Consider the following 26,496-nt stretch of genomic DNA (forward strand, 5'->3'; position numbering starts at 1 on the left):
CTTCTATTATCTTATTTTTTGGTGTGTGGTAAAAATATAAATAACATTCACCATTTCAACTTTTTTTACCTGTACGATTCAGTGACGTTAATTACACTCATCATGTTGTACAACCATCATCATTATCCGTTTCCAAATTTTTCCATCACTCTTAACAGAAACTCAGTTCTCCCTAAGCGATGACCCCTCTTTTCACCCTACCTCCAACCCCTGGTCACCACTAATAAACTCTGGTCTCTATAAAACAAAAAATCCAAACCCATGGCCATCGAGTCCGTCCCAGCTCATAGAGCCCCCAGAGTAGAACTGCCCCATAGGGTTTCCAAGGCTGTAAGTCACTACGGAAGCAGATTGCCACATCTTTCTTCCGTGGAGTGGCTGGTGGGTTCAAACCGCCGACCTTTCAGTTAACAGCTGAGCACTTAACGACTGCACCACCAGGGCTCCTTTGGGTCTCTATCCATTTGCCTATTCTAGATATTTCATAGAAGTGGGATCATCCAATACTTGTCCTTTTGTGACTGATTTATGCATCTTCATCATTAACCCGTGTGCCTACAGGGTCACTATGAGTTGGAATCAACTCCACAGCAAAGGGTTTGGTTTGGTTTATGTTGATGAAGGATCACTGGGGAGCTTGGTTAGAGCTACAACTTTCTTGAAAGAATTCGTCATTCTCAAATTTCCTTCCTGATTTTCCTGGTTTTTTTTTTAAAAAAAAAATCCATTCGAAATCCCTTTGGGTAGTTGGCTTACCTTCCAGTTCTGAAATCATAGATTCGTGCTTGTTTTTCAACTTCGTGAGATTCTTGGCTTTTTCTTCCTCTTCTGCAAGATTTGTCGTTAAGTCACTAATCCTCTCTTCGAGGAGTTTTCGCTCCTTTTGGGGGGCGGGGAGAAAAAAGAAGCATCAGCTTTTCTTTTTTTTTCCCAGGATGTTTAAACTTCTAGTAATTTCCAGATAAACCAGTTCAAAGAAAAACCCACATTCTAACCAAACACAACCTACAGTTTTAAATGGTAAAGAGAAGTCCCTTCGTAATGATAATTTCGAATGAAACGGGCTACTTCCCCTCTCATGCCTCTCTGCCCCTCACACTTCATGTCCTAGTCAACAGGACCCTCTCTCAGTTCCTCCCAAGTGCCAGCTCTTCCCTGCTGTGGGCTTTTGCACACACTGGGCCACCTGCCTGGGACACTCCTTCATGCCCCCTTCCCTAAATGCTCTTCCCTCAGGTTTCCACTTAGATGTCACTTCTTCCAGAAAGCCTTCCCTAATACCCCACCTCCACGCCTTAGTTCTCTTCACTTTAGACAGTAAAACCGGTGAAAGCCAGAACCTGTTTAAGGCAGAAACCTGTCAGAGAAAGAAAATGCAAATATTTTCCACTAATAGAGAGCGACAGAAAAGTGTTAAGGCTGCACCCTGTCAAAGGCAGAAAACTTGTGAGACCCCAAAAAACAAGGCAGCCGGTCGAGTTCTGGCTCTCACAGGTTTCACTGTACTAGGATAAATACCTCCTACAGACTCCTGACCACAGTATTGGTTATCCGCATCATTGCTGTCTCACAGACGTATGTATCACATACATCAATAGGCATCTCCCGCACCTAATACCGGGCCTGGCTCACAGTAGGTACCCAGCTGACATCAACCTCCAAAGAGCTGAAAAGGAGCTAGCCCTCAGTGGGGCTGGTCAGTGGTTACAGACGAGGGTGACCAACTTGCCTTGGTCTGCTCCCGACTTCCACATCTTTAGCACTAAAAGCCCCATATCTCTGAATCCCCTCAGTCCCAGGCTAACTGGAACAGTGGTTAATGGAATATGGGAGAGGCCCCTGACTCTCAGGCCTGTTTGCTTGCCCTTGTACAACTTGGGGTCTCCATGGTTAGGTGTTTGTGAGGATCGCTCCTTGGCAACTCTGGTGCCAATAAGACCACCCAGTCCAATGCACATGGGCATCAGGAAAGCGGTCCCAAGGCCGTCTTGTCACTGCCAGGAGGCAACCCTTTGCTCAGCCTTCAATAACTTGGTGTATTTGGCTGAAAACAGAAGGCTCTGGAATCCTGAGCCCTGGGGAGCCTGTTGATTTTAATGCAGAATCATGACTTCACTCACCTTGGACAGCTTATTGTTCTGGTCATCCATGACCAGGATCTCATCCTCCAGCTTCTTGATCTTGGCCTCAGCTGTGACCTTCTCAAGCTGTAGCTTCTGCCTCGCAGCTTCCTCCTCCTCTAGCTGTTCTTCCAGGTCCTTTGAGGGGAAGGGAAAAGCATCACAGCGTTGCTTAAACCAAACTCACTCTCAAGGAAATCTGGGGAGTTAACTGATACAGAGGCTGGGCCTCATCACCCTCAGTACAATGCAGTCTCTATCTGCTGGAAAGAAAAGGTCTGGGCAAGCTATTTTGCTTCCTGGAGCCATAGTCTTCTCATTTGTAAAATGGGTATAGTAGGTACCCAGAGGGTTGCTATGAGTCGTAACTGACTCAAAGGTAATGGGTTTGGTTTTAGGTGCCATAATGTTTTGTTTTTTTTGTTTTTGTGCGTGCGTGAAAATATACACAAGCAAAACCCGCTTCCATTCCAGTTGCTAGGCATAATGATCATGACATTGGTTACATTCTTCACATTGTGTCAACATTCTCGTTATTTCTGTTCTAGTGGTTTCAATTCCATTTACTGTATAATAAGTCCAAAAGTTCTTTGATACTCTTCCCTTCAAGAGGCAAAGCCCAAAGGCCTGCCAGCCCTCCTTAAGTGTGGGCTGGACTTAGTGACTTGTTTCTAACAAACAGAAAGTGACAGTGTGACATCCCAGATGAGATATAATAGGCATTGTGGGTTCCTCCCTCCTCTCTCTCGTAGATCACTTGCTTTGGCTTCTGGGGGGATGTCAGCTGCCAAGTTGTAAGGACACCCAAGCAGCCCTATAGAACTCCACATGGTGAGGAAATGAGGCCTCCTGCCAACAGCCATGGAGTGTGCCACTGTGGAGGTAGATCCTCCAGCCCAGTCAAGCCTTCAGATGACTGCAGCCCTGGCCTACATCTTGACTGCAAATTCATAAGAGACCCTGAGCCACAGCTACCCAACTAAGCTGATCCCTCCTAAATTCCTGACCCATGGGAACTGCGTTAGATGATAAACGTGTATTGTTTCAAACTAAGTTTTGAGTGTTTTGTTTTGCCATTCAATAAATGACTAATGCAAGTATCCTCACCCAGGGTCCCTACAAGAGAAAGGGTATTAGCTCACAACAGACAGGGCAATAGAGTAGGGTGGGCTCTGGTGGAGACCTGTTTTCAAATTCAGCTCTCACTGAGGCCTTGGGCAGGTGGCCTTCCTTCTCCAAGCCTTGGTTTCTCCATCTGTCCCACAGAAACACATATCTTTGGGCCCACCCCACAGGACTGCAGTGAGGGCAATCCTCCCCCAAAGCCCTACCAGCATCTGTTGGGCCATTTTCTTCTTTTCGGCTTGCAGCTGCTGGCCCCTGTCCTCCTCCTCCTCCAAGCGGGCCTCCATTTCATGCAGAATCTCCTCCAGCTCCTGCTTCTTGGCGGCCAGCCGGACCCGCATCTCCTCAGCCTCCGCATACAGCTCCGTCTCTGCCTGCAGTTGCTCCTGCAGCAGGTTCTTCTCCTCAGTCAGCTGCACGCAGAGTTGGGAGGAGACCAGTGAGCCTATGGGGGCTGCGGGCACAGCCTCCCTCCCCACACCAACCCTGCTCCCCGCCTGGGCACCTGTGTGTGCTTCTGCTCCAGCTCCTTGAGCTCGCTCTCCGCCTTCTGCTGCCGCTCCTTGGTCTTCTGCAGCTCATCCTCCTTGGCCTGCATCTCCTCTTCCTGTCGGGTCACCTGCAGCAGCGGCTTCACCTGCACACACATGGCCAGACCACCCACCATTGGTTTTGGCGGCAAAAGGAATACACTCTCATTGTAATAACTTAGAGCAACAGTTTTTCCCCCAGGGGACATTTGGCAACATCTGGGAACATTTTTGGTTGTCACAACTGGGCTTGGGAGGGAAGGCCACTAGCATCTAATGGATAGAGACCAGGGATGCTGCTAAACGTTCTGCAATGAACATGACAGCCCCTATAACAAAGAATGACCCAGCCTCAAATGTCAACAGTCAACAGTGCCGAGGCTGAGAAACCATGCACAAAAATGAACAACACAAAAATATACACAGTGAAAGGAGAAAGCCCCCCCTTGCCCGCTTAATCTCATCCCAAGAGAACTACAGCTGACAAACTGACATGCTTCTCTCTAAGGAGAGAAACGAAAACATTCCCCATATCCTACCTCTCTTACCTAAGTCATTATTAGTACTCTTAGCGTTTCCTTCCAGTCTTTTTTTCTACAGCTTTTAAAAACATACTTGAGATTATACTGCCTAGTTTTACATGCCATTTTTATTACTTAACATGACAAGATAATTATTACCCATGCTGTTACATTGTTTTTGTCTTTTTTTTTTTTTTTTTTAAGATGGCTATCATTCTTAATAGTTAGAAAATATTAATGAAAAATGGATGAGCCATTACTGGTTCAATTTGCTAGGGCTGGACATTGAAATCTTGCTATCGTAAGCAAGGCTCCTTGTTACCGTGAAGTCAATACCGACTCACAGCAACCCCATGTGTGACTGAGTAGAACTGGGCTTCACAGCGTTTTCAATGGCTGAATTTTTGGAAGGAGATCACCAGGCCTTTCTTCTGAGGTGCCTCTGGGTGGACACAAACCTCCAACCTTTTGGTTAGCAGCTGAGTACATTAACCGTTTACATCACCCAGCAACTTCCAAGGCCACAATGAACACTCTTAATTCCTGATTTTCTTTATTTATGATGGTTTTCTTAGGATCATTTTTCAGGAGTTGGGTCAAATGGAATGACCCAAAAAGCAACTTTCCCCACTGATCCCCACAGAGCTGACTCCTAGCTCGGTGTGTTTGAGCCCCTCCTGGCACAGGGGGCCCCTGTGCTATATACTGGTGGTTCCTTTATGCACTTAGCACAGTTTGCCATTATGTATTTATTTCTGTGACTGTTCACTGTCTACTCCTCCACTTGAGAATATTCATGAGGGCAGACACCACAGTGTCTTGTTCTGCTGTCTCCCCAGTACCTGGCACATGCCTGGCACACAGTAGGTACTCAACAAGCATTTGTTCAGTCACAAAGTGTGTGCCAGTTTTCATACCCCAGGGCACATAGAGGAGGCCAGTCTATTGCAACGGAGTATGTCTTTGCACAGTTGGTACGTTACAACCAGTGACACTGTAGGAATAAGTAGTACCCAAAGGCCTCTTCCTCTTCCTATAAAAAGGACCGATTAATGCAAGCAATAACCTGGATTAGTCTCCAGGGCATTGTGCTGGAAGAAAAAAGCCAATGCCACAAGACAGCATACTGCATGATTCCATGTATGTAACATTCTTGAAATGACAAAATTATAGAAACGGAGAACAGATTAGTGGTGGCCGTGGGTTAAGGAGGTGATGGGGCATGCAGGAAGTGGGCGTGGCAATAAAAGGGGAACTTAAGGGGTGCTTGCAGTTCCAGAAAAGCTCTGGACCTGTGTTAAGGCCTTGGCTGTAACATGTGCCAAAGAAGGCCTGCTCAGACCTGGAGATCACCAGGCGGAAGGTTTTTTTCTCAAGCCTTCAGTAGCTCTTCCATTTTCCACCGTCTCCAGTCCCATATCTGGAGGGTGTAGGGTGACGACCCAGGCTGGGGATGAGAAGAGGTAGCACAGCCTCTGAGATAGGGGGCGGTCAGGCCCCACTCCAGGCCAGGAGCACTCACTTTGGTGAAGAGCCTCCACCACTGCCAGTTCCGCAGCTTGAGGTAGGCGGCACAGTTCCTCTGGATCACCTTCATGGCTGTCAGCTGCTGCTGCCGCTTGGCAAAGGCCCTGGGAAAGGAAGAGCGGAGCCCTGAGAAGCTGAGTCAAGGCCAGCCGCCCAGCCTGTCCACACACTCCTATGGTCTATAATCCCGCCCCCCACACATCCCACTGTCTACACTACCCACTGTCCACACTCCCCGCTGTCCACAATCCTCATCGTTCACACTCATTGTCCACACTCCTCATTGTCCACACTCCTCATTGTCCATACTCCTCATTGTTCACCCTCCTTATTGTTCACACTGCCTGTTTTCCACACTTCCTTTTGTCCACAGCATCCTTCTCTGCTGCATCCTGAAACCAAGCCCCTTCTGTTTGGCTCGTAATTTTGGGAGTAGCACAGGGACACTCCCCATTCCATTCAGTTCAGATTCTTCCGGAAGCCCTGAGCATCAGTACAAGTATATTGTCTGGGTACAGACCACTTATATCATCTGGAGGCAAGAGCCTGTTTAAGACCTCGACATGGAACCAGCACTCTTCCTGTTTAAGGACTAACAAGTTGGAAAAACCATACACCAGTGACCATGACCTTCTTTTCTATGGTTGCCATCTTGGTGGCCATCTTGAATGTAGGTGACCAGTTAGTTTGAAGGTGGAAGGGGAAGCAACAGAGAATTTAGTTATGAAACTTAACACGTTAGGTCTGTCCCTGGACTAAATGCTCCACAGATCTGGCCTTCACCAACTTTAACCCTGGCCCACTTGACAGAGAATCAGCTTGACACAATCAGGGAAGATGAGGGTGTGTCCTATACCTAAGGATAATAAGCACTCCAGAGAGAGTACTCCCCAGCCCCCACAATCCTTTTTAGGGTACAGTTTTTATTCAGGAACCTTAACCCTCCAAGTCCTCACAAAACAGAAGGGGAAGCAGATCTTCCAAGGCCCCACCATTTTAGTCCCATTTGGTTATGGGGATATAAAAAAAAAAAAAATTTATAGAGCCAAATACTATTTCTTTAGGTTCCTTTTCCATTCCAACATTTCAGAAATGATAACCAGGCACTGTTCCAAGCCCTCTTCACGTATTATCTCATTGACTCCTTATAACCAACTCCGTGAAGGAAAAATGATCATATTCATTTTACAGTAGAGAGACCTGAGACTCAGAGGGTTCTATAGCTTGCCCATAGCCCATCAGCAAATAAATGGGGGGCCGGGGAGAACTCTGGTCTAAAACTCCAGGGCCCACAGGCCAGGACTTCTTCCCCATCCTGTACTCATAACTAGGCATATATTTGAAGTGGTGACATTTCTTCCCCCCAAGAAAAAGCTGCCATTCAATCAACAATGCATCTAATAACAGATGACCTCTTAGAATCAGGGAGTCAGAACATGAGGCAAGAACCACCCACTGAATAGTTCTGGTGTTTCTGATCTGAGTGTGTGGGGGTGGGGGGAGGCATTAGGACGTGGGGAACGGTCTTTACTTTCTTGCCAGGTAGCCTCGGCACATCGCCTGGAAGGCCATGATGACGTCTGTGATCTTCAAGTCTCGTTCCTCCTCCAGGTGGGCCAGGACCCCAGTTCGGAAGAAGATTTTGCTCTGCCCAATCCTATACAAGTTGGGATCGAGCTCTAGGGCTTTGATCTGCAGAAGGAAGGAGGAAAGTTCCCATTTTCAGCTGTGCCATTTGGGGAGTGGTCCCACCCCGAGCAACTGCAGGCAGAGTGGCCTTAGATTGGGCCACCCACGTCTCTTCATTCCCATCGTCATGTCCATCCACTCACCACCATCTTCTCCTGCCTTGACAGCTTCAAAACCCTCCTACCTGGTCTTCTATCTTTAGTCCTGCCTCTCCAGTCCAGCCCCTCACTGTTTGTAAAATGTGAAACTGACCATGACCTGTTGTTGTGTGCCACTGGGTTGATTTCAACTCATAGCAACCCTGTAGGAAAGAGTAGAACTGCCCCATAGGGTTTCCTAGGCTGTAATCTTTACAGTAGCAGATTGCCAGGTCCTTTCTCGCACAGAGCTGCTGGTGGGTTCAAACCATTCATCTTTTGGTTAGCAGCTGAGCACTTAATTGTTGTGCCACCAGGGCTCCTTGAGTGTGACCTACCCCTGCTTAAAAGCCAGGTTGGACTCACCATGAGAATGCAGGCCTGCTTCCCGTCCATGAAGCCTTTGGGAATGGCATTTGCCGTCAGGATCTCATAGCTTGAAACACAGGAAAGAAATCACCGAGCATCTCCATCATCTGTCCCTCCTCCCAGCCCCACTCACCCACCACCCCACCTGCACTGGCCCCAGCGGGCTCACCGTTGGCGGAACTCCTGGAAGACGATCCTGTTGGGGAAGCCCTGACGACAGATCCGGATGCCTTCCAACACTCCGTTGCACCGCAGCTGCTCCAGCACCAGAAACGCGTCCAGCTTGCCTGACTGCGGTGGAGAAGGGCAATGATTGCCGGGGCTGGGACCCAGAAGCAATAAGCCCCCAATGTCAGGCCTGGATGACCAACCTTGCCAGGTCAGAATGGGTATTAACAGAGGCACCAAGTGAGGTCTCAGCTGAGGGGTAAGGGGCAAAGTAGTGCACTTTCTCTGCGTTTCCAGTCCCCCTAATTGGTACTTTTTGCCCTTGCACTTGGTGGCACTAGCCATCACCGGGGTGGGGATTAGGGCTTCATCCTGGTCACCTCTCTCCCTCGCCCCTTATTTCCTGTCCATCATCATCTTCTATAGCTCCTACTTCCCAAATATCTCCCAGGCCACCCATGTCTTTCCATCCCCATCATCACCACTATTCATACAACACTGTCTTCTCCAGCCTGGACAACTTCAGCAACATCCTACCTGGTCTTCCTGCCTCTCCAGTCCATGCCCTTTTTCTGTTTCTAAAATGTGAATCTACGATGACCTAAAAACCAGTTGCTGTTGAGTTAACCCCAACTCAACACATGTGTTGACCCCATGGGTGTCAGAGTAGAACTGTACTCCATAGGGTTTTCAATGGGTGAGTTTTCAGAAGTAGATCACCAGCCCTTTCTTCCAAGGTGACTCTGGGCGGACTCGCACCTCCAGCCTTTCAGCTAGCAGCCAAGTGCATCAACCACGTGCACCACCCAGGGGCTCCTCCCCAGTGGCATCCCTACAGAAAGAAGGCCAAACCCTGCTTACTACACAAGAACTCCATGATCTAGTTCCTGCCTACCCATTCAGCCTCATCTCTCCCAAATCCCTGCCTAACACCATCGCATGTCAACAACATGAAACCACCTACTCAGTGTTTTCTTAGACCCATCAGTTCTTACTGACTCACTTTTCCTTTTACTGGTCCCTCTGCCTATGATGTTGCTCCCACTTCAACCACCACTTCACCAAGTTGAAGCCTACTCATTCTTTAAAGTTCACATCCTCTAAGAAACTTTCTCTAAGCCCTGAGGTTGGCTCCTTGGTGTTCTCATAATTTACCCCATAACATCATGGCTCTCAGCTTGTGTCTGCCTCCCCCACTAGATCAGTTTCTCAACCTCAGCACTGTTGAAACCTTGGACCAGATATTTCTTTGTGACAGGAGCTGTGCTGTGCATTATAGGATGTTCACCAGCATCCTGGCCTCTACCCACAAGATGCCAGTAGCACCCTCCTCCCAGTGTGACAACAAAAAATATCTCTAGACTTTGCCAAACATTCCCTGGAGGGGCACAATCACCTCCAGTTGGGAACTCTTCAGCTTGATTGTGTGAACCCTACAGGCCAGGACTATAGCCTACCTACCACTGTGTCCCCAGCACCTGGTATGGGTAGAAGCTTGGTAAACATTTACCAGAATAACGAGTGAATGAATGACTTGGTGCCCTTGACAGCAACTTATGGCTGAAACGGTCCCTGGATACATTCTCCCTTCTTCCCTTGCCTTCTTCAGCCTCCAGGGATGGGGAGACCAAAACAAACCAGGTGCTGTTGAATCGATTCCAACTCATGGTGACCCCACGTGTTTCAGAGTAGAAATGCACTCCATAAGGTTTTCATGGTTATGATCTTTCAGAAGCAGATCACCAGCCCTTTCTTCTGAAGCACCTCTGAGTGGCTTCAAACCACCAACCTTTTCATTAGTAGCCCAGCGCTCACCTGTTTGCACCACCCAGGGACTCTGGGGATGGGGAATGGGTAGGAGATTCAGATAATCTTCTACTCGAGGCTGATGGAGACCTCAGGTTGGGGAGAGTCAGGCTTCTTCTCCCTCTGTTCCTCTACCCTTGGTCTGCCTCAGTGCCTCTGGGGCCCATTCTCCCCAGTCCCCTGAAGCACTCAGCGCCCTTCCTTCCTTCATTCCCAGGGAAACATTCTGACCAGTCCAGACAATCCTGGGCAGGGAGCCCTGAGGGCCGGGCAGGCTCACCCTCTTCTCGTGGTTGGGGATGATGCAGCGCACAAAGTTGGGTGTGGTGTTGCGCAGTGTGGTCATCAGCTTCCCTAGCTGCTCCTTATAGAGCTGCCCCACAGTGCGGAACATGCCCTTCTTGGTCTTGGTGGCACTCGGCAGCGAGCTCTCTGTCATCTTGGCCATCTGGTCTAGCCCCACGATGCGGTCCACTATGGGAACACGGAGGGCGATGTCAGCCCTCTGGGGCCCCCAGCCCTCACAACAGGCCAGAGAACCAAGTCCAGAGGGGGTGGGTGAGTGAAGACTCCTGTGCACAGAATCTTCTCTGAGGGGCCCCAGGTCCCTACTCCCTCTCAGTGGGCACCAGACCCATTCTTTCCCCTGCCAGACAACACCTTCATCTCCACCACTAGGTGAGGTAGAAGCATTAGTGTGATGGGGGAGGGGAAGGCTCTTTCCAAGTATTGTCTATTTGGGACAGCTTGTGGGGTGAGGAGACCTGGAATAAACCCTGCTCTGGCAGCGGACTCACTGGGTTGTGTTTGCCTGTACCTCTTTGTGCCTCAGTTTCTTCATCTACATAATGGAGGGAAGGCATGAGTGCCTCCAGGGTCCCTTATGAAGCATTCACTAAGACCCTTCCCTCAAGGAGCCCACAGTTCTGTGGGAGAGACAGACAAGCAAAGAGATGATTACATGGAACCTGGAGATGTAAATGAGTCAAGGGGCAAAAATGGTGCAGCCCCCACGCAAGTGAGTTGGGCTTGGTACATGCAGCATCAGATGTGTGGGTGGGAGTCTCAGATTCCATTCGGAAAGAAAAATAATCTCTGTCGTAATAATAGAAGAAGCCCTGGTGGCGCAGTGGTTAGGTGCTCAGCTGCTAACCGAAAGGTTGGCAGTGCAAACCCACCAGCCGCTCAGTGGGAGAAAGATGTGGCAGTCTGCTTCCATAAAGATTCACAGTCTTAGAAACCCTATTGGGCAGTTCTTCTCTGTCCTATAGGATCACTATGAGTTAGACTTGTCTCAATGGTAACAAGATTGGTTTCGGTTTGATAGTAATAATGGATTCCCTGGGTGGTATAAACAGTTAACACACTTGCTGTTGACCAAAAGGCATGGAAAGGACTCACTTCCCTGCTGGCCTTCAATCCTGCACTCCCAATAAATATTTATTGAACACCTACCATGCTCCAAGCCCTGGGGATACCCTGCCCCCCACTCAGGGGATCACAGTCTATGGCTATTCTCATGGAAGCAGATGGACAATGAGCCCGTGTATAAGTATAAAATATCCCAGGTGCTGAGGGATGCTTAGAAGAAAAATAAAGCACGGTAAAGGGGAGAGAGAACGATGGAGTACTCTCCTAAGCAGTGTAATGAGGGTCTCTCTGATAAATTGCTATTTGAGCAGAGGCCTGAAGGAACTGAGGGAATGACCATGGAGACACCCAGGGGAAGAATGTCCCAGGAGAAGGTAGAGCAGATGCGAACGCCTGAGGTAGGAACCCGGCACCCCATTAGCAAGTGCTCAACCCAGTTCTAGTTACCGTTGACTACAACTCATGGTGTCCCCGTGTGTGACAGTAAAACTGTGCTCCATAAGGTTTTCGATTGCTGACTTTTCAGAAGTAGATGGCCAGGCCTTTCTTCCAAGGCTCCTCTGGGTGAACTAAAGCCATCAACCTTTTAGTCAGCAGTGACTGTGTTAACCGTTTGCACCACCCAGGGAATCCATTATTACTATGAAACCAAAACAAAACCTGTTGCCTTCAAGTCATTTCTGACTCATAGTGAACCTACAGGACAGAGTACACTGTCCCATAGGGTTTCCAAGGCTGTCATCTTTACAGAAGCAGATTGCCACATTTTTCTCCCATGGAGCAGCTGATGGGTTTGCAACACCAGCCTTTAGGTTAGCAGCTAAGCCCTTAACAAATGCACCACCAGGGCTCCTTCTAGTATTACTACAGGAATCCTTTTTCTTTCAGAATGGAATAAGAGACTCCCATCCACCCATCTGATGCTGCATGTACTAAGCCCAGACCACGTGTATGGGGGCTGCACCATTTCTGCCCCTTGTACTCAATTACACCTGTAGGTTCCATGTAATCACCTCTTTGCTTATGTGTCTCTCCCCAGGATTGTGGGCAACTTGAGCGAAGGTCTTAGTGAATGCTTCATGAGTCCCGGGATGAAGGAGACCCAAGCTGAGATACAGTCACCCAGGCCAAAGGTGTGGCGCTCAGTAAATGTTGGCACAGCTGACCCCTCCCTGGAGCAACTTCTACCACGCTCAAAACAATGGCAGACTCCCTGTGCCAAGAAAGAAAACTGCTGTGGACAAAGTTGGCTGGGAACAAAATGAGCAAATCCCAACTCAAGCCATCATTCCAGCAGCCAACATTGAGCACTTGCTATGGGCCAGGCAGGGGCTAAGTACTTCACATGGATTACCTATCCATGGGTTCTCAAAGTGTACCAAAGTGGGGTCCCCAGAGCCCACAACATCAGCATCACATTCTCAGGCCCTATCCAGACCTATGGAATCAGAACCTCTGGGCAGTGGGGTCCAGTGATCTGTGTTTAATGAGCCCTCCAGGTGACCCTGATGGGTGGCCAAGTTTAAGCACCACAGGTCTAATTTGACCCTCACAATAATCTTAGGAGAGGTAGAAACTATTATTGTTTCCTCAATTTAACTAATGAGGAAACTGAAGCTTAACGAAGTTAAGTGACTTGTCTAAGATCACACAGCTAAGCAAGTGGTGGAGACAAGACCTGGTCTTTTTGACTCCTGAAATCAGAGTACTCTAAATCACCATGCCTAGGACACTGTTTCTGCCATGTATTGCCTGAGCCCTGACCCCGGGACCTTCTCCCTGGCAGTCCAGGTGTGGGGCTTAGGGGCTGCTATTCAGGGAGGTAGGTGGTTGAATGTTTCAATAAGATGTCACTTGTCAACACTGCCTTCTCCCCACACCCACCTCCTGGGAGCAGGTGTGGGAATCAGGACCAGCTGGAAGGAGATGGAAGACTAGGGTGTTTGATTCTCCTGATCAAAATAGCACCCAGAGCAGGGATGGCCTTACCATCCTTCCACAGGTCGGCCACAAACTTGTCTGAGGAGGCATTGAGGAGCGAAGTCACATTATCATTCAGTGGGTCCATGTTCTTGGTCAGCCAGGCACTCGCGTTGTAGTCCACCTGCCAAAGACCATCCCACCCATCAGATGTCCTCACTTCTGTTCAAAAGTAAGGGCAGGGCTGAGTCTTCCTGTTTCCCTCCTAGGTCTTCTGAGGTCAGAGAGGAAAGAACATTGCAGCCGCCATGATGGGAATCCACTAACACCAATGAAGAGACCAAGAGATCAGTGCTCCCAAGGGCCCTGCACACAGTAGGTCACCAATAAATGGTGGGCACTGCTCAGAAGGCCTCCTCTCTAGTCCATGTATTCTTCTAGTAACCCTCTTCCAGTGGCCCTTTCTCGAGAGCCCAGGACAATACCTGTTGCGTTATGAAAGGTTAAGAGATTTTATGATGGGAAATACCTTCCCCCTCACATCTGAGGTTCTCCTTCATTCAGAGAAGGCTTGATAACTCTAGTGTTTAAATTGTTTGGTCTCTATTTGCCTGAAGTAAGAGAAGAAGGAGAGTCTGAAACAGGAGGAGAAAATGGAATGTGTGGCTAATTACCTCCATGAACAACTGCCTCCTTTGCCATGAGACCAAGAGAACTGGATGATGCCTGGCTACCACTACTGAACATTTTGATCAAAGATTCTACAGAAGAATTCTGATCAAAAGGGGGAAATGGAGAACAAAATTTAAAATTCCTGTGGAATCCAGATCTTCTGGAGCCATGGAGGCTGGATGAACCTGAAACTGTTGCCCTGAGATAATCTTTAAATCTTAAACCAAAAATATCCCCTGAAGTCTTCTTAAAACAAAACGGTAGTTTAGCTTAACTAGTAAAGAATGTCTGCCTTGAGCATTATTACACTCTTTTAAGATCTATCTATATGGAATCAAATTGACAACAGCAACTCAAATGATTAGATAGGAACCTTGGGGGCAATGAGTTTATGCTAATGGGGGAGGAACAATTCAGAAAAGGAGGTGAGAGCAGGTGCACAACTTGAAGAATGTAATCAGTGACACCAAAGTGTACATGTAGAAATTGTTGACTCGGTATATGTTCTGCTGTATATATTCTCAACAAAACAAAAATAAATTATTTAAAAAAATAATAAGTTTGGGAACCTCTTTTTCCCTTTGTAATGAACATAACTTTTTTAACTTGGATATTTTGATACATGGCCATACCAAAGAAGGTCACACAAGGCTTTTTAAATTCCTGGCTTAAATATAGAGAGTGACCAGAGCCTTAATTTTATTATTTTGACTATGAATAAAAGGATCTGGTAGACTGTGGAATGTGGGCTGTTATGGTGATGACTAGGACTGATCTCAGAGGGGACTGAAAAAAGATATTTATGAAGTGGGGAGAAGAAAAATGTTACCTCTATATGTTTAAAGGAACATATATACTCCCTTGAGTAAGGGGTAGGGATCAGCAAACTTCTTTGGTAAAGAACCAGATAGTAAATATTTCAGTCTTTGTGAGCCATCCTTTGTAATGCAAAAGTAGCCATAGATGATATGTAAATCAATGGGTACTGCCATGTGCTAATAAACCTTTATTTACAAAAACAAGTGGTGGGCCAGATTTGGCCTATGGGTCGTAGTCTGTTGATCCCTGGTACAACACATTATCTGTTCCCAGATGCAGCAGGGACACCATGGAGTCAATACAATACCTAAGACTCTGCAAGCTAGACTAAGCTATGTTTTTTCTAGGACCCTCAGGAGCCATAGGGGAAGGTCCCATACAATAACACCCATTACACGATGATGATGATGACAACGACAGCTATCCCAGATTTCCCCAGGTAGCACAGGCTGGCAATGGCAAACCCAAGGCCATGATAAAGGAGATTCTTGTTGAACTCAAGAGTGGGTTTAATGGTGTCAGGGGACATCTAAGTCAATTGGCATAATAAAATCTATTAAGAAAACATTCTGCATCCCACTTTGGAGGGTGGCATCTGGGGTCTTAAAGGCTAGCAAGCAGCCATCTAAGGTGCATCAATTGGTCTCAACCCACCTGGAGCAAAGGAGAATGAAGAACACCAAAGACACAAGGTAATTATGAGCCCAAGAGACAAAAAGGGCCACATAAACCAGAGACTACATCAGCCTGAGACCAGAAGAACTAGATGGTGCCCGGCTACAACCGATGACTGCCCCGACAGAGAACACAACAAAGAATCCCTCAGGGAGCAGCAGAGCAGTGGGATGTAGACCCCAAATTCTTGTAAAAAGGCCAGATTTAATGGTTTGGCTGAGACTACAACGACCCCGGAGGTCATGGTCCCCAGACCTTCTGTTAGCCCAAGACAGGAACCATTCCTAAAGCTAACTCTTCAGACAGGGATTGGACTAGACTATGGGATAGACAATGATACTAGTGAAGAATGAGCTTCTTGGATCAAGTAGACACTTAAGACTATGTTGGCATCTCCTGTCTGAAGGCGACATGAGAGGGTAGAGAGGGTCAGAAGCTGGCCAAATGGTCTCGAAAAGAAATAGAGGAGGGAAGGAGTGTGCTGTCTCACTAGGGGGAGAGCAATTAGGAATATATAGCAAGGTGTTTATAAATTTTTGTATGAGAGTCCGACTTGATTTGTAAACTTTCACTTAAAGCACAATAAAAATAAAAATAAGTGGGTTTACTGTCATCCTATTCCAGTGGACCTTCCTGTGGGATTTAACTTGTAGCAGGAAGGATTTAGAGTCTGCCCAAGAAAGAAATTCCTGGCCACCAAAGTTGAGATATATTAGAGATGCTAAATCTCATCCCTTACAGAATCTTAGAAAAAACATATTTAGGACTTGGTTGGGATTCGATACATGCCTTTGGAGTTTCCAGCCAGCCCAAAAGTTCTGCCATTCCCAAATGATTCCTATTCTGAGCATCTTCCCTGCTGTTCCCCCCGGGACAAAGAGGGCCCTGGGACCTTCAGCTGGTACCTTCCCGGCATAGTGAATGATGGAGAACTCAGTCTTGTCCTTGAGCTGCTTGGGCTTCTGGAACTTGGGGTGGTTGCCCTGCTCTGTGCACAGCTTCTCCACGAAGGACTTATCTGTGGCTTTGGGGAACCAGCATTCCTCATCCAGCAGGGCCAGAACACCTGGTGGGTTGTTCTGAGGAAGACAATGAGGGCAAGGTTAGATCCAGGGCAGGAGGGCACCCAAGCCTCAGGCTCCCCAGGAATAGCTGGCCACCTCAAGAGACCAGCATCTAGGCAACCCCCTAGCCCCATTAAAATATTTGCCTATATATAAAGACAGATTTATGCCCACTCACACCCCCCAAAAATCTATCCTCAAATCACCCCGTGTCTAATGTACCCAGATTAGGGATGGAAGCACAGGCACCAAACCAAAACCCATCACCTTCGAGTTGATTCCGACTCACAGCCACCCTATAGGACAGAGTAGAACTGCCCCATAGGGTTTCCAAGGCTGTAAAATCTTTATGGAAGCAAACTGCCACATCCTTCTCCTGCGGAGCTGCTGTTAGGTTGGAACTGACACCCTTTCATTTGGCAGTGGAGTGCTTAACCACTGTACCACCATGGCTACCTGGGCAGGCACCAACAGAACATAATATTTGCTGCCGTTCCCTAGTGGGCAACACACACAACATCACAAAGATACCCCAATTCTTCCCAAGAAATTCATTGCTTTACATAACAATTCACCTCAGGGTTCCTTTTAGTACAGCATTTTCTTGAGGGGTGAGGCATTCCTAAACTAAGTAGTCTGGAGGAAACAGGCTTCATCTGGGGACTCAGCTTAAATGTCCACACCTCAGAGAAGCATTTCTGGACTGTCCTGTCCAAAGCAGGCCCCCCTGTATTATTCTCCACTTTGCCCTTATAGGGAGCTTTAGTTGCTTCTGTTGTTTGTCTGGTTGTGTTGTCTGATCCTCCAGGAGGGTAGGAACCATGCCCGTCATGTTTATACTTGCATTCTCAGCCCCTAAAGAGAGGGCCTAACACAGAGTAGGTGCTCAGTAAATAGGCATTTGCCATGATTCAATCAGAGCTCCCGTTTCAGAAGTTTAGGATGCATGAAAAAAAAAAAAAAAAACCTTTGGTAATGAATGAATGGAAGAGACAGAAAGGGAAGAGAAGGGAGGGAAGAGGGAAGGAAAGGAGGGGAAATAAAGAAAGAAAATACCTTTGATGTTAATTAAAATGGGCTAACGAAAAGTGTGCTTTAGCTCACAAGAGCTCTGTGTGCATTTGAAGGATTAGGACCATAGTTTCAAGGGACACCTCGGTCTATTGGCATAATATAGTTGATAAAGTTATGTTCTACCTCTTAGTTTGCTGAGTAGTGTCTGGGGTCTTAAAAGCTTGAAAGCAGGCATCTAAGTAAGATACAACTATTGGTCTCTACTCGTCTGGAGCAAAAGAGAAAGAAAACCAAAGACTCAAGGAAGAAACTAGTCTACAGGACAGTCTACACGAACCATGGCCTCACCTCCCCTGAGAGGAGAAAAATTAGATGGTGCCTGGCTACCACTACCAACCGTTCTAATCAGGGCCACAATAGATGGACCCTAATAGAATGGAAGGAAAATGTGGAAGAGAACCTCAAATTAAAAAACAAAAAAAACAGACCTACTGGACTGATTGAGACTGGAGGACTCCCCAAGACTACTCCCCTGAGATACTCTTCAACCTTGAACTGAAACTAACCCTTGAGGTCACCTTGTAGCTAAACAACAAATTGGCTCAAAAACTAATGAACATTGCCTGTAAACACTGTGCTCCTTTAAAAAATTACTTATATAAGACCAAATGGTCAACAATTACTTTAAAACAAAGACAAGAATGTAAGGGGTCAGGGAAACTAGATTAAAGGAAATGGAACAATCAGAATGGAAATACCGAAAATGTTCACACATTGTGAAGAGTGTAACCAATGTCACCGAACAACTTGTGTAGCAATTGTTGAATGAATCTAAACTGCTATGGAAACTTTCACCGAAAACACAATAAAATATTAATTCAAAAAAAAAAGTTCAGGGTGCAGTCTTCCAGGACAAGGTGATGGGGGAGGCCGATGTGCTCACGAGAGCATGCAGGCCCACAGATCAGCTATACAAAGGCCATACATGCGTGTGAGCATGAGGGGCACCACGCAGGCACGAGTACCCGCCCGCCCGCCTGCGCCGGAGCTGCCCCTCACCGGCCGCTCAATGAGCTCGATGCAGGGCTGCAGGTCCAGCCCGAAGTCGATGAAGTTCCACTCGATGCCCTCGCGCTGGTACTCCTCCTGCTCCAGGATGAACATGGTATGGTTGAAGAGCTGCTGCAGCTTCTCGTTGGTGTAGTTGATGCAGAGCTGCTCGAAGGAGTTCACCTGCGCACACGACACCAGGGGAGGCCAGGTGAGCTCCTTGTATGAAGTCATGAGGACACAGACCCAGGGACGCTCCACCCCAGAGAAACCCCATGGCTTGCCGCCCTCTCCACAAGAGCCTGTTCTACCATCTCAGCACCCACAGAGAGGGCTTGGACTCCAACAAAGGCTGCCTAGGGCTCAGCAGGGTTGGCGAAATTTATTTTGTTTCATACTCCTTTGCTCCAATGTCACATGTTCCTCACACACATTATTTTTAAGGATGCTTATCTCCACCATTTGCACAATGATCTATGCCTCGAATACCCTTGTGAGATATGTTCCCATTGCCGTGGAGTCGAATCCGACTCATAAGTACTCTATAGGACAGAGTAGAATTACCTCGCAGGGTTTCCAAGGCTCCGATCTTTATAAAAGTAGACTGCTACATCTTTCTCCTGCAGAGCGGCTGGTGGGTCTAAACCACCGACCTTTTGGTTAGCAGCTGAGCATTTAACCGCTGCGCCATCAGGACATGAGGTATGTTATCACCTCCATTTTACAGATGTGGAAACTGAGGCTCAGAGAGGGTGTAACACTGTAGCAGACATCTTTTGGGATAGCTGTGAGTCCCGAGATGTTCCCTTTCTCTGAGAACTTCCCTCTTGCCCATTAGGGTGGGATCCAGTAGCCATGTTTACACTACATGAAGACCTTAGAGATGATCATGTGGCCCAAGGCAGGAGAATAAAAGTTAATGAGACTCAACTCTAAAATTTTGGTTGGAACTGTTGGAAAAAAGATGTGCTCATTCCTGTCAGGGTTACTGAGAGGCAGTCTGGAACTGTGGCAGCCATCTTGCCACCATGAGGCAAAAGCCTGCCTGAGAATGAGGCCAATGTGGAGGAAGGCAGAGAAAGAGATGACAGATGCTTGTAGAATCCAGCTGTACCTCTGGCCTTCTCGGTTTCACAAACTAATGCATTCCCTGTTGGATTTCTCTCTTACATCCTCAAGTGTCTAATTTTAACTAGCCAGGCTCCCACCCTGTTGGGGCTGTCTGCCTTTTTCCAGAATAATGATTTTTCCCAGGGGAAGCCTTGTCCCAGACAACCAAAACCATGGCTGTCATGGTCCCACTTAACTGTACCTCAAAGATCTCAAAGCCTGCAATGTCCAGGATCCCCAGGAACGAAGCCCCTTGCCGATGAGTCTTGTCCAGGGCTTTGTTCACACGGTTGAGTATCCAGAGGAAAAGACGCTCATAAGTGGCCTTGGCCAGGGCCTCTACAGCAAAGTCAGCCTGCAGAGGGAACAACGAAACACGGTTATTCCTGTGGGCTGCATTTTCATATAAGCCAGGCTGATGGTTCAGATTTTAATTCTCCTTCTACATACACTCAGTTCTTAACAAATAGACAAAAATGTAAATTACATCATTTTTAAAACCAGTACAAAAATGGCAGCAAACGATAGCATGTCAGACCTAAGGAGTGACTGTATGAATGACTGAACACCTCCCTTCAGAGGACCTATGGAATCTGTTCCATCTCAGGGATCATTCAGGGACAGGCAGTCCTGTCTCTAGAAAGGCTACATAGTCATTTCCACAGGTAAATCTCTTAGGTCAGGCCTCATACCTGCCACAAAGAAATCAAGATAAGATATGAGTGAAAGACTCTGTTGGTTCTTGCTGAGAACATGACATGCGGTTTCAAATATTCTAGGGACTGGATGGATGGAGGGTTAAAGAGATGAATGAGTGGATAGATAGATGAGTGGATGGAGGGATAGGTGGGTGGGTGGGTAGGTGGACGGACGGACAGACAGATGGATGAAAGTATGGACAGACAGATGGACAGGTAGACAGATGATGGATGGAAGATTTTGCAGGAATAAATGGCAAGTGCCACATTACCTGTTCTTTTGTCTGAGCTTTCTGTACCAAGTCCCGCCCAACTTTGATACGTGGGGTCAGGATGCATCTGGTGAAGTCCGTCACATTAATCCCCATGAGGTGGCAAACTTTCTGAGCAGCTGAATGGGGAAAAGAAGCATCTTGATTTCCTCACCAAAGAAAAGGCATGGAAAGGAAGATACATCACACGGGTATTTGTGATCTGCATATACATTGGTTTCTCCTGGAGAAATGAAGCATGATGGTAGAGAACACAGTATGAAAGAACCCCCAAAACCGCTGTAATTAGTGAACCCATCCCCGATGTTTTGCTAAGAGGCAATGATAGATCTGGAGTGGAGGATATGCCTCAACTGGGCGTTTAGGCTCAAAGAGTTCTAGGTTTAAGTCCTTGCCCCCTTCCCACTTCCTAGCCATGTGACTTTGGACAAGCTATTTAACCTCCCAGATCATTGCTTTTCACAGCTTTATAAAAGGGAAGCTACCTGGTATCTTGTTGGGTTGTTAATGGAATTAAATGAGGTAAGGTATGAAAAGTGCCTGATATATAGCAACTATTCAGTAAGTATTTGACACCCTGTTCAAGGATATGTATTGCAACATTGTTTGTAACAGCAAGATGCTGGAAACACCCTAAATGACCACTAATATGGGAGTGACAAATACAGCGTGGTATTTTTGTAAGATGGAATACCAAATAACAGTTAAAAGAATGATCTTTCTCTTTTTCTCTAGACCAATGGTTCTCAACCCGGGATGATTTTGTCCCCAGGGGGACACTTGGCAATTTCTGGATTCATTTTTAACTGTCACAACTGAGGGAGGGAATGCTACTGGCCTCTAGTGGGTGGAGGCCAGGGATGATGTTAAAATTTCTACAAGGCATAGGACAGCCCCCACATTACAGAATTATCCAGCTCAGCTAGTCTATAGGACTAACAGTCTACACGAACCATGGCTCATCTACCCTGAGACCGGAAGAAATAGATGGTGCCCAGCTACTACTACTGGCTATTCTGATCAGGACCACAATAGATGGATCCTTAAAAAATGGAAGAGAAATGTGGAACAAAATTCAAATTCTTAAAAATCCCAGACTAACTGGCCCAGTTGAGACTAGAGGACGATCTGAGACTACCACCTTGAGATAATGCTTTAAACCTTAAACCAAAATTATCCCTGGAGGTCACCTTTTAGCTAAGAACATACTGGCTCATAAAATAAAGAATATCACCTGTGAGTAATGAGCATCTTTAAGAAAAACCATTTACAGGAGAGCAAATGGCCAACAATTGTTCTAAAGCAAAGGTGAAAGAGTAAGGGGACAGGGAACCCAGACTACCGGGAGTGAAGTATTCAGGAGGGAATTAATGAGAATGTTGACACCTTGTGAAAAATATAACCAATGTCTCTTAACAATCTGTGTAGTAGTTGTTAAATGGGGAAACTAACTTGCTTGTAAACGTTCACCAAAAACACACAATAAAATATTATTCAAAAAAAGAAAAAAAGAAGAATCATACAGCCCAAAATGTCAATAGTACCCAGGACGAGAAACTCTGATCTAGACAATGGTTGAGTATCGAGTAAAAAAGGCAAGTTGCAGAATGACATCTATAGTGTGACATCATTCAGCAACTCCACACATTGTTCATCTATACAGATACACGTGACATCATTGGTCATCTATACAGATACATGTGACATCATTGTTCATCTATACAGATACATGTGAAAATGTAAAAGGTACATAATAAAGTACAGTTGTGACTGCCAGGAAGCGTGGGTGCAGGAGGGAGAACAGGGCCCAGCTCGAAGGCCAAGGGAACATCAATATTATCTATACTGTGTTATTTCATTAAAAAAAACAAACAAATATTCACAAATGTCAGTTCTGCGTAGTGGACACGTGGACTGACTATATTATTGTAAGCACATTTCGGCATTTAAAAACTTTTTTCAAAACAAAGCCACAAACAAGTCTACCACTAGCTGCTGCTTTAACACAAAGACCAGTCTGGCATGACAGTTTCCACAAGTGAGGTGGACAAGAGAGTGATAGCAGGATTTGTCCCCATCTCTTTCCAAGAGTGCTTTTTGGTTTCTCTTTCCCTGCCAGTCTCTCTTTGGAGTGTGGATTTTCTTTAATATAGCATATTTGGGGAGTCTAATACGTATGCAACAATTAACAGGTCTAACGCGGTGAGCTCTAGGCAGCTTGAAAAAGCAACATAAGGGACAGCCTGGGAGCGGGGACTGGCCAGGCTGCAGGTGGACAAGAAGCCAGGCAGGGTGAGAACCCATTTCCTTCTTGGCCCAGCCACCAATAAGCATGAGCTATCTTTTTAAAATATAACCTGTTTATTTGTGGCTAGGATTGTCAGATTTAGGAAAGGAAAAAAAAAAAAAAAGAATACAGGATGCCCAGTGAAATCTGACTTTTAGGTAAACAACGAATAGTTTTTTACTGTAATTATGTCCCACATACTACATGGGATATACTTATAAAATTATTTGTTGTTTATCTGAACTCAGATTCAACTGGGGGTCCTGTATTTTATTAAAAATAAAAGGCAACCCTAACTGTGGGGAAACCTGGGGTCTGTCTCCTCAGCAAGACTGTACATGCTATGAGAACAAAGGCTGTGTCTCTCTTGTTTCCTCCTATATCCCGGTATCTGGCACACAGTAAATGCTCCAGAAATAGTTGTATAAAATAAAAAATGAGTGAGGAGTATAGAACAGATGACCCCTAAGGACTCTGTCTGTTCTAAAACTATTAGTTTATTTCCTACCCTCTGATTCAAGAACATTCCAGTCTACCCTGAGACCAGAAAAACTAGATTGTGCCTGGCTACCACAACTGACTGCTCTAATCAGGAACACAATAGATGGACCCTGATAGAACGGGAGAAAAATGTGGAACAGAACCTCAAATTCCTTAAACAGCAACAACAACACACACACACACAAACAGACCTAGTAGGCTGGTTGAGACTAAAGGACTCCTCAAGACCATTGCCTTGCAATGCTCCTCAGACCTTGAACCGAAACTAACCCTTGCGGTCACCTTGTAGCTAAACAACAAATTGGCTCAAAAAATAATGAACATCACCCATTAAGTACTGTGCTCTTTAAAACATCGCCTACCCAACCCAGTGCCCTCGAGTCGATTCCGACTCATAGCGACCCTGTAGGACGGAGTAGAACTGCCCCATAGAGTTTCCAAGGAGCGCCTGGCGGATTTGAACTGCCAACCCTTTGGTTAGCAGCCGAAGCACTTAACCACTATGCCACCTATATGAGACCAGGCAACAACTACTTTAAAACAAAGATAAGAATGTAACCGGGCAGCAAAACTAGAGTAATAGAAATGGAACAACTGGAACAGAAATAATGAGAATGCTCACACATGGCAAAGAGTGTAACCAATGTCACTGAACAACTTGTGTAGAAATTTTTGAGTGAGAGCCTAAACTGTTGTGTAAACCTTCACCGAAAACATTAAAAAAGAAGAGAGAAAGAGAGAACATTCCTCTCTAGGGTCTTCAGCAGGGACACAGTTAAAAAAAAAAAAAAAAGAGAAGTCAGAGATTGTAACCTAGTCCAGTTCTTGTTAACACCCCAGATACCTCCATCCAGAAAATGGTCACACCCGATTTTGATTCTTCCCCATCCCCAAAGTCATCGCAGTTATTGGTAAAAGGGAGCCAGTACCTGTGTTATCCGGCATGGATGCCTGGTCTGTGTTTCTTTCCTTCTTGAAGACAATATTTCCAAGCTGCAGGACAGACGACACCACTCTCAATATGGCTGAGGTAGGGAGAGAAGAGGCAGATAAGACCCAGACATTAACACCAAGATTTGGAGCCGAAAGTCATTGGAGACCCACAGCCAGACCATGCCTTCCCCTAAAGAGACTCAGTTCTGAGCTCATGAGCCTAGAAGAAACAAAATTATCCCAACTCCCTGCTAACAGGAGAGAAAACCTGGGCAGAGGGAAACTGGATATTTTCAGATGGCTAAAAACCTTGTGCTACAATGGAGCACTATACAGCAGGGATTGGCAAACGGTAGCCCATGGGCCAAATTTGGCCCACCACCTGCTTTTGTATATAAAGTTTTATTAGAACAGTCACACTTGCTCATTTACATATTTTCTATGGCTGTTTGTGTGCTACAACAGCAGAATTGAATAGTTGCAACAGAGGTCGTATGGCCCACGAAGGCTAAAATATTTACTCTCCGGCCCCTTACAGAAAAGGTTTGCCAACCCCCGCAATACAGGAATGAGAAGGGATGCTGTATAGCTACAAACAACAAAATTGTTGTACCTCACACACATGAATGCTGAACAAAAGATGCCAGATGCAAACAAAAACATAGTGTCTAAGGCCATTTACAGAAGTTCAAGAACAGGCAAAACTGGTCTATGCTGTTAGAACTCAGGGGAGTAGTCATCCTTGATGGGGGGAAGCTCCTGCAAGGGCACATGGGAGGTCCTGGGGGGCTGGCTGTGTCCTTGTACTTAAAGTGGGTATTAGTCACACGGTGTATTCAGTGTGTGAAAAATCATGGAGCAGTATACTTATGGCACGCACCGTTCTCTAAAGGTAAATTGCATGTCAATAAAAGGTATTTCTTTTTTTAAACCCTGTGCTCCTTACTGTGCTCTGGCTGGGTGTATAAGATGTCCACGTTGGGATGAAGAAGGGGGAAATCTTTTTCCCATCTTTTGTCCATGTGTCTCAGGAAATAACCCTGTGATCCCAGGACACTAGGAACCCTTCTGACTCCACACACTGAGCCCATGTTACTATTAAGATAGTTTCTGTGTCCGAAATCCCCCACCAGACCATGAGTTTCTGGACAGTCAAGGCATTCCCTAGTCATCTTTGCATCCCTGAAGCCTATTCCAGAGGAGGGAGGGAGGGAGGGACGGACAGATGATAAATTAATACAAATACTTGGCTTTAGCTTAACTCAGGTGCAAGCACCTAGAGTTCTGGCTTCTAGGAAGAAATCACTGTGTTCCAGGAACAAGGCCTAGAGACCCCAGCCTCCCCTGGTTGCTCAGACCAAACTGGGGGTGACAAAGCCCTTCACAGCAGCTGTCTTCACAGCTTAGGATCCCTGGCCCAGCTCAGTAGGAGAAAGACCCAGCTGCTCCCATTCACTATTGCAGAAACCCTTCCCCCTACCAAACCAACAGAGTTGCTGTTGACAGGACATGGCTAAGGCAGTGCCTTTTAACAGTAACATCTATTAAAGGGGCTTTGTAAACTGTTGAGTTTCATATTCATGGTGCTTAAAGTGCAAGTATAGACTAGGCATTGTTGAAAGGCCCTGCAGAGCCCAGGTGAGTAGCCGAATTCAGAATTTCTCACCCTCGGCACTATTGTCATTTGAGCCAGGTAATTCTTTGTGGTGGGGGCTGTCCTGTGTGCTGCAGGGTGTTTAGCAGCATCCCTGGCCTCCACCCACTAGATGCCAGTTTCACTCCTCTCTAGTCATAGCAACCAAAACTATCTCCAGATGTTGCCAAATGTCCCCTGGGGGACAAACTCAGCCAAGTTGATAACCACTAGTCCAAGTGAACAAAGTAGGCTGGTGGGGGCTGTGAGGATTCAGAGCAAAGGGGCCTGGGGCAGGTGATTCTAACTTGTAGTAGCCACGGTATTACTGGGAAATAAGAAACCAGGGTTTCCCAACGTGTGGCTCGTGTACCGCCCGGTATGCAAGTGGATGACTTTAGGTGGTATGTGGAATTAAAAAAAAAAAAATTAATAGTTAGATATTTATTCTAGGAACAGGAAAGCCAAAGGATAAACTTAGTGAT

At 46.5% G+C, this 26,496-nt stretch overlaps 1 protein-coding gene across 2 annotated transcripts in view; it reads right to left on the reverse strand.

Annotated features, from left to right (window-relative positions):
• MYH11 (myosin heavy chain 11) overlaps positions 1-26,496 on the reverse strand; it is a 154,255-nt gene that overhangs the window by 24,975 nt on the left and 102,784 nt on the right. For both annotated transcript variants that reach the window (XM_064295629.1, XM_003421886.4), the window contains exons 10-24: positions 24,375-24,470; positions 20,658-20,776; positions 19,890-20,042; positions 18,587-18,760; positions 16,355-16,528; positions 13,353-13,467; positions 10,273-10,466; positions 8,188-8,309; positions 8,016-8,085; positions 7,355-7,515; positions 5,819-5,927; positions 3,751-3,882; positions 3,452-3,658; positions 2,121-2,258; positions 757-880 (exon numbers count right to left, since the gene is read on the reverse strand). In XM_064295629.1, the coding sequence (XP_064151699.1) occupies positions 757-880; positions 2,121-2,258; positions 3,452-3,658; positions 3,751-3,882; positions 5,819-5,927; positions 7,355-7,515; positions 8,016-8,085; positions 8,188-8,309; positions 10,273-10,466; positions 13,353-13,467; positions 16,355-16,528; positions 18,587-18,760; positions 19,890-20,042; positions 20,658-20,776; positions 24,375-24,470 (2,088 nt within the window). The remainder of the gene's footprint in view (positions 1-756; positions 881-2,120; positions 2,259-3,451; positions 3,659-3,750; positions 3,883-5,818; positions 5,928-7,354; positions 7,516-8,015; positions 8,086-8,187; positions 8,310-10,272; positions 10,467-13,352; positions 13,468-16,354; positions 16,529-18,586; positions 18,761-19,889; positions 20,043-20,657; positions 20,777-24,374; positions 24,471-26,496) is intronic.

The sequence above is a fragment of the Loxodonta africana genome, chromosome 12, assembly GCF_030014295.1.
Source record: "Loxodonta africana isolate mLoxAfr1 chromosome 12, mLoxAfr1.hap2, whole genome shotgun sequence".
Taxonomy (NCBI): Eukaryota; Metazoa; Chordata; class Mammalia; order Proboscidea; family Elephantidae; genus Loxodonta; species Loxodonta africana.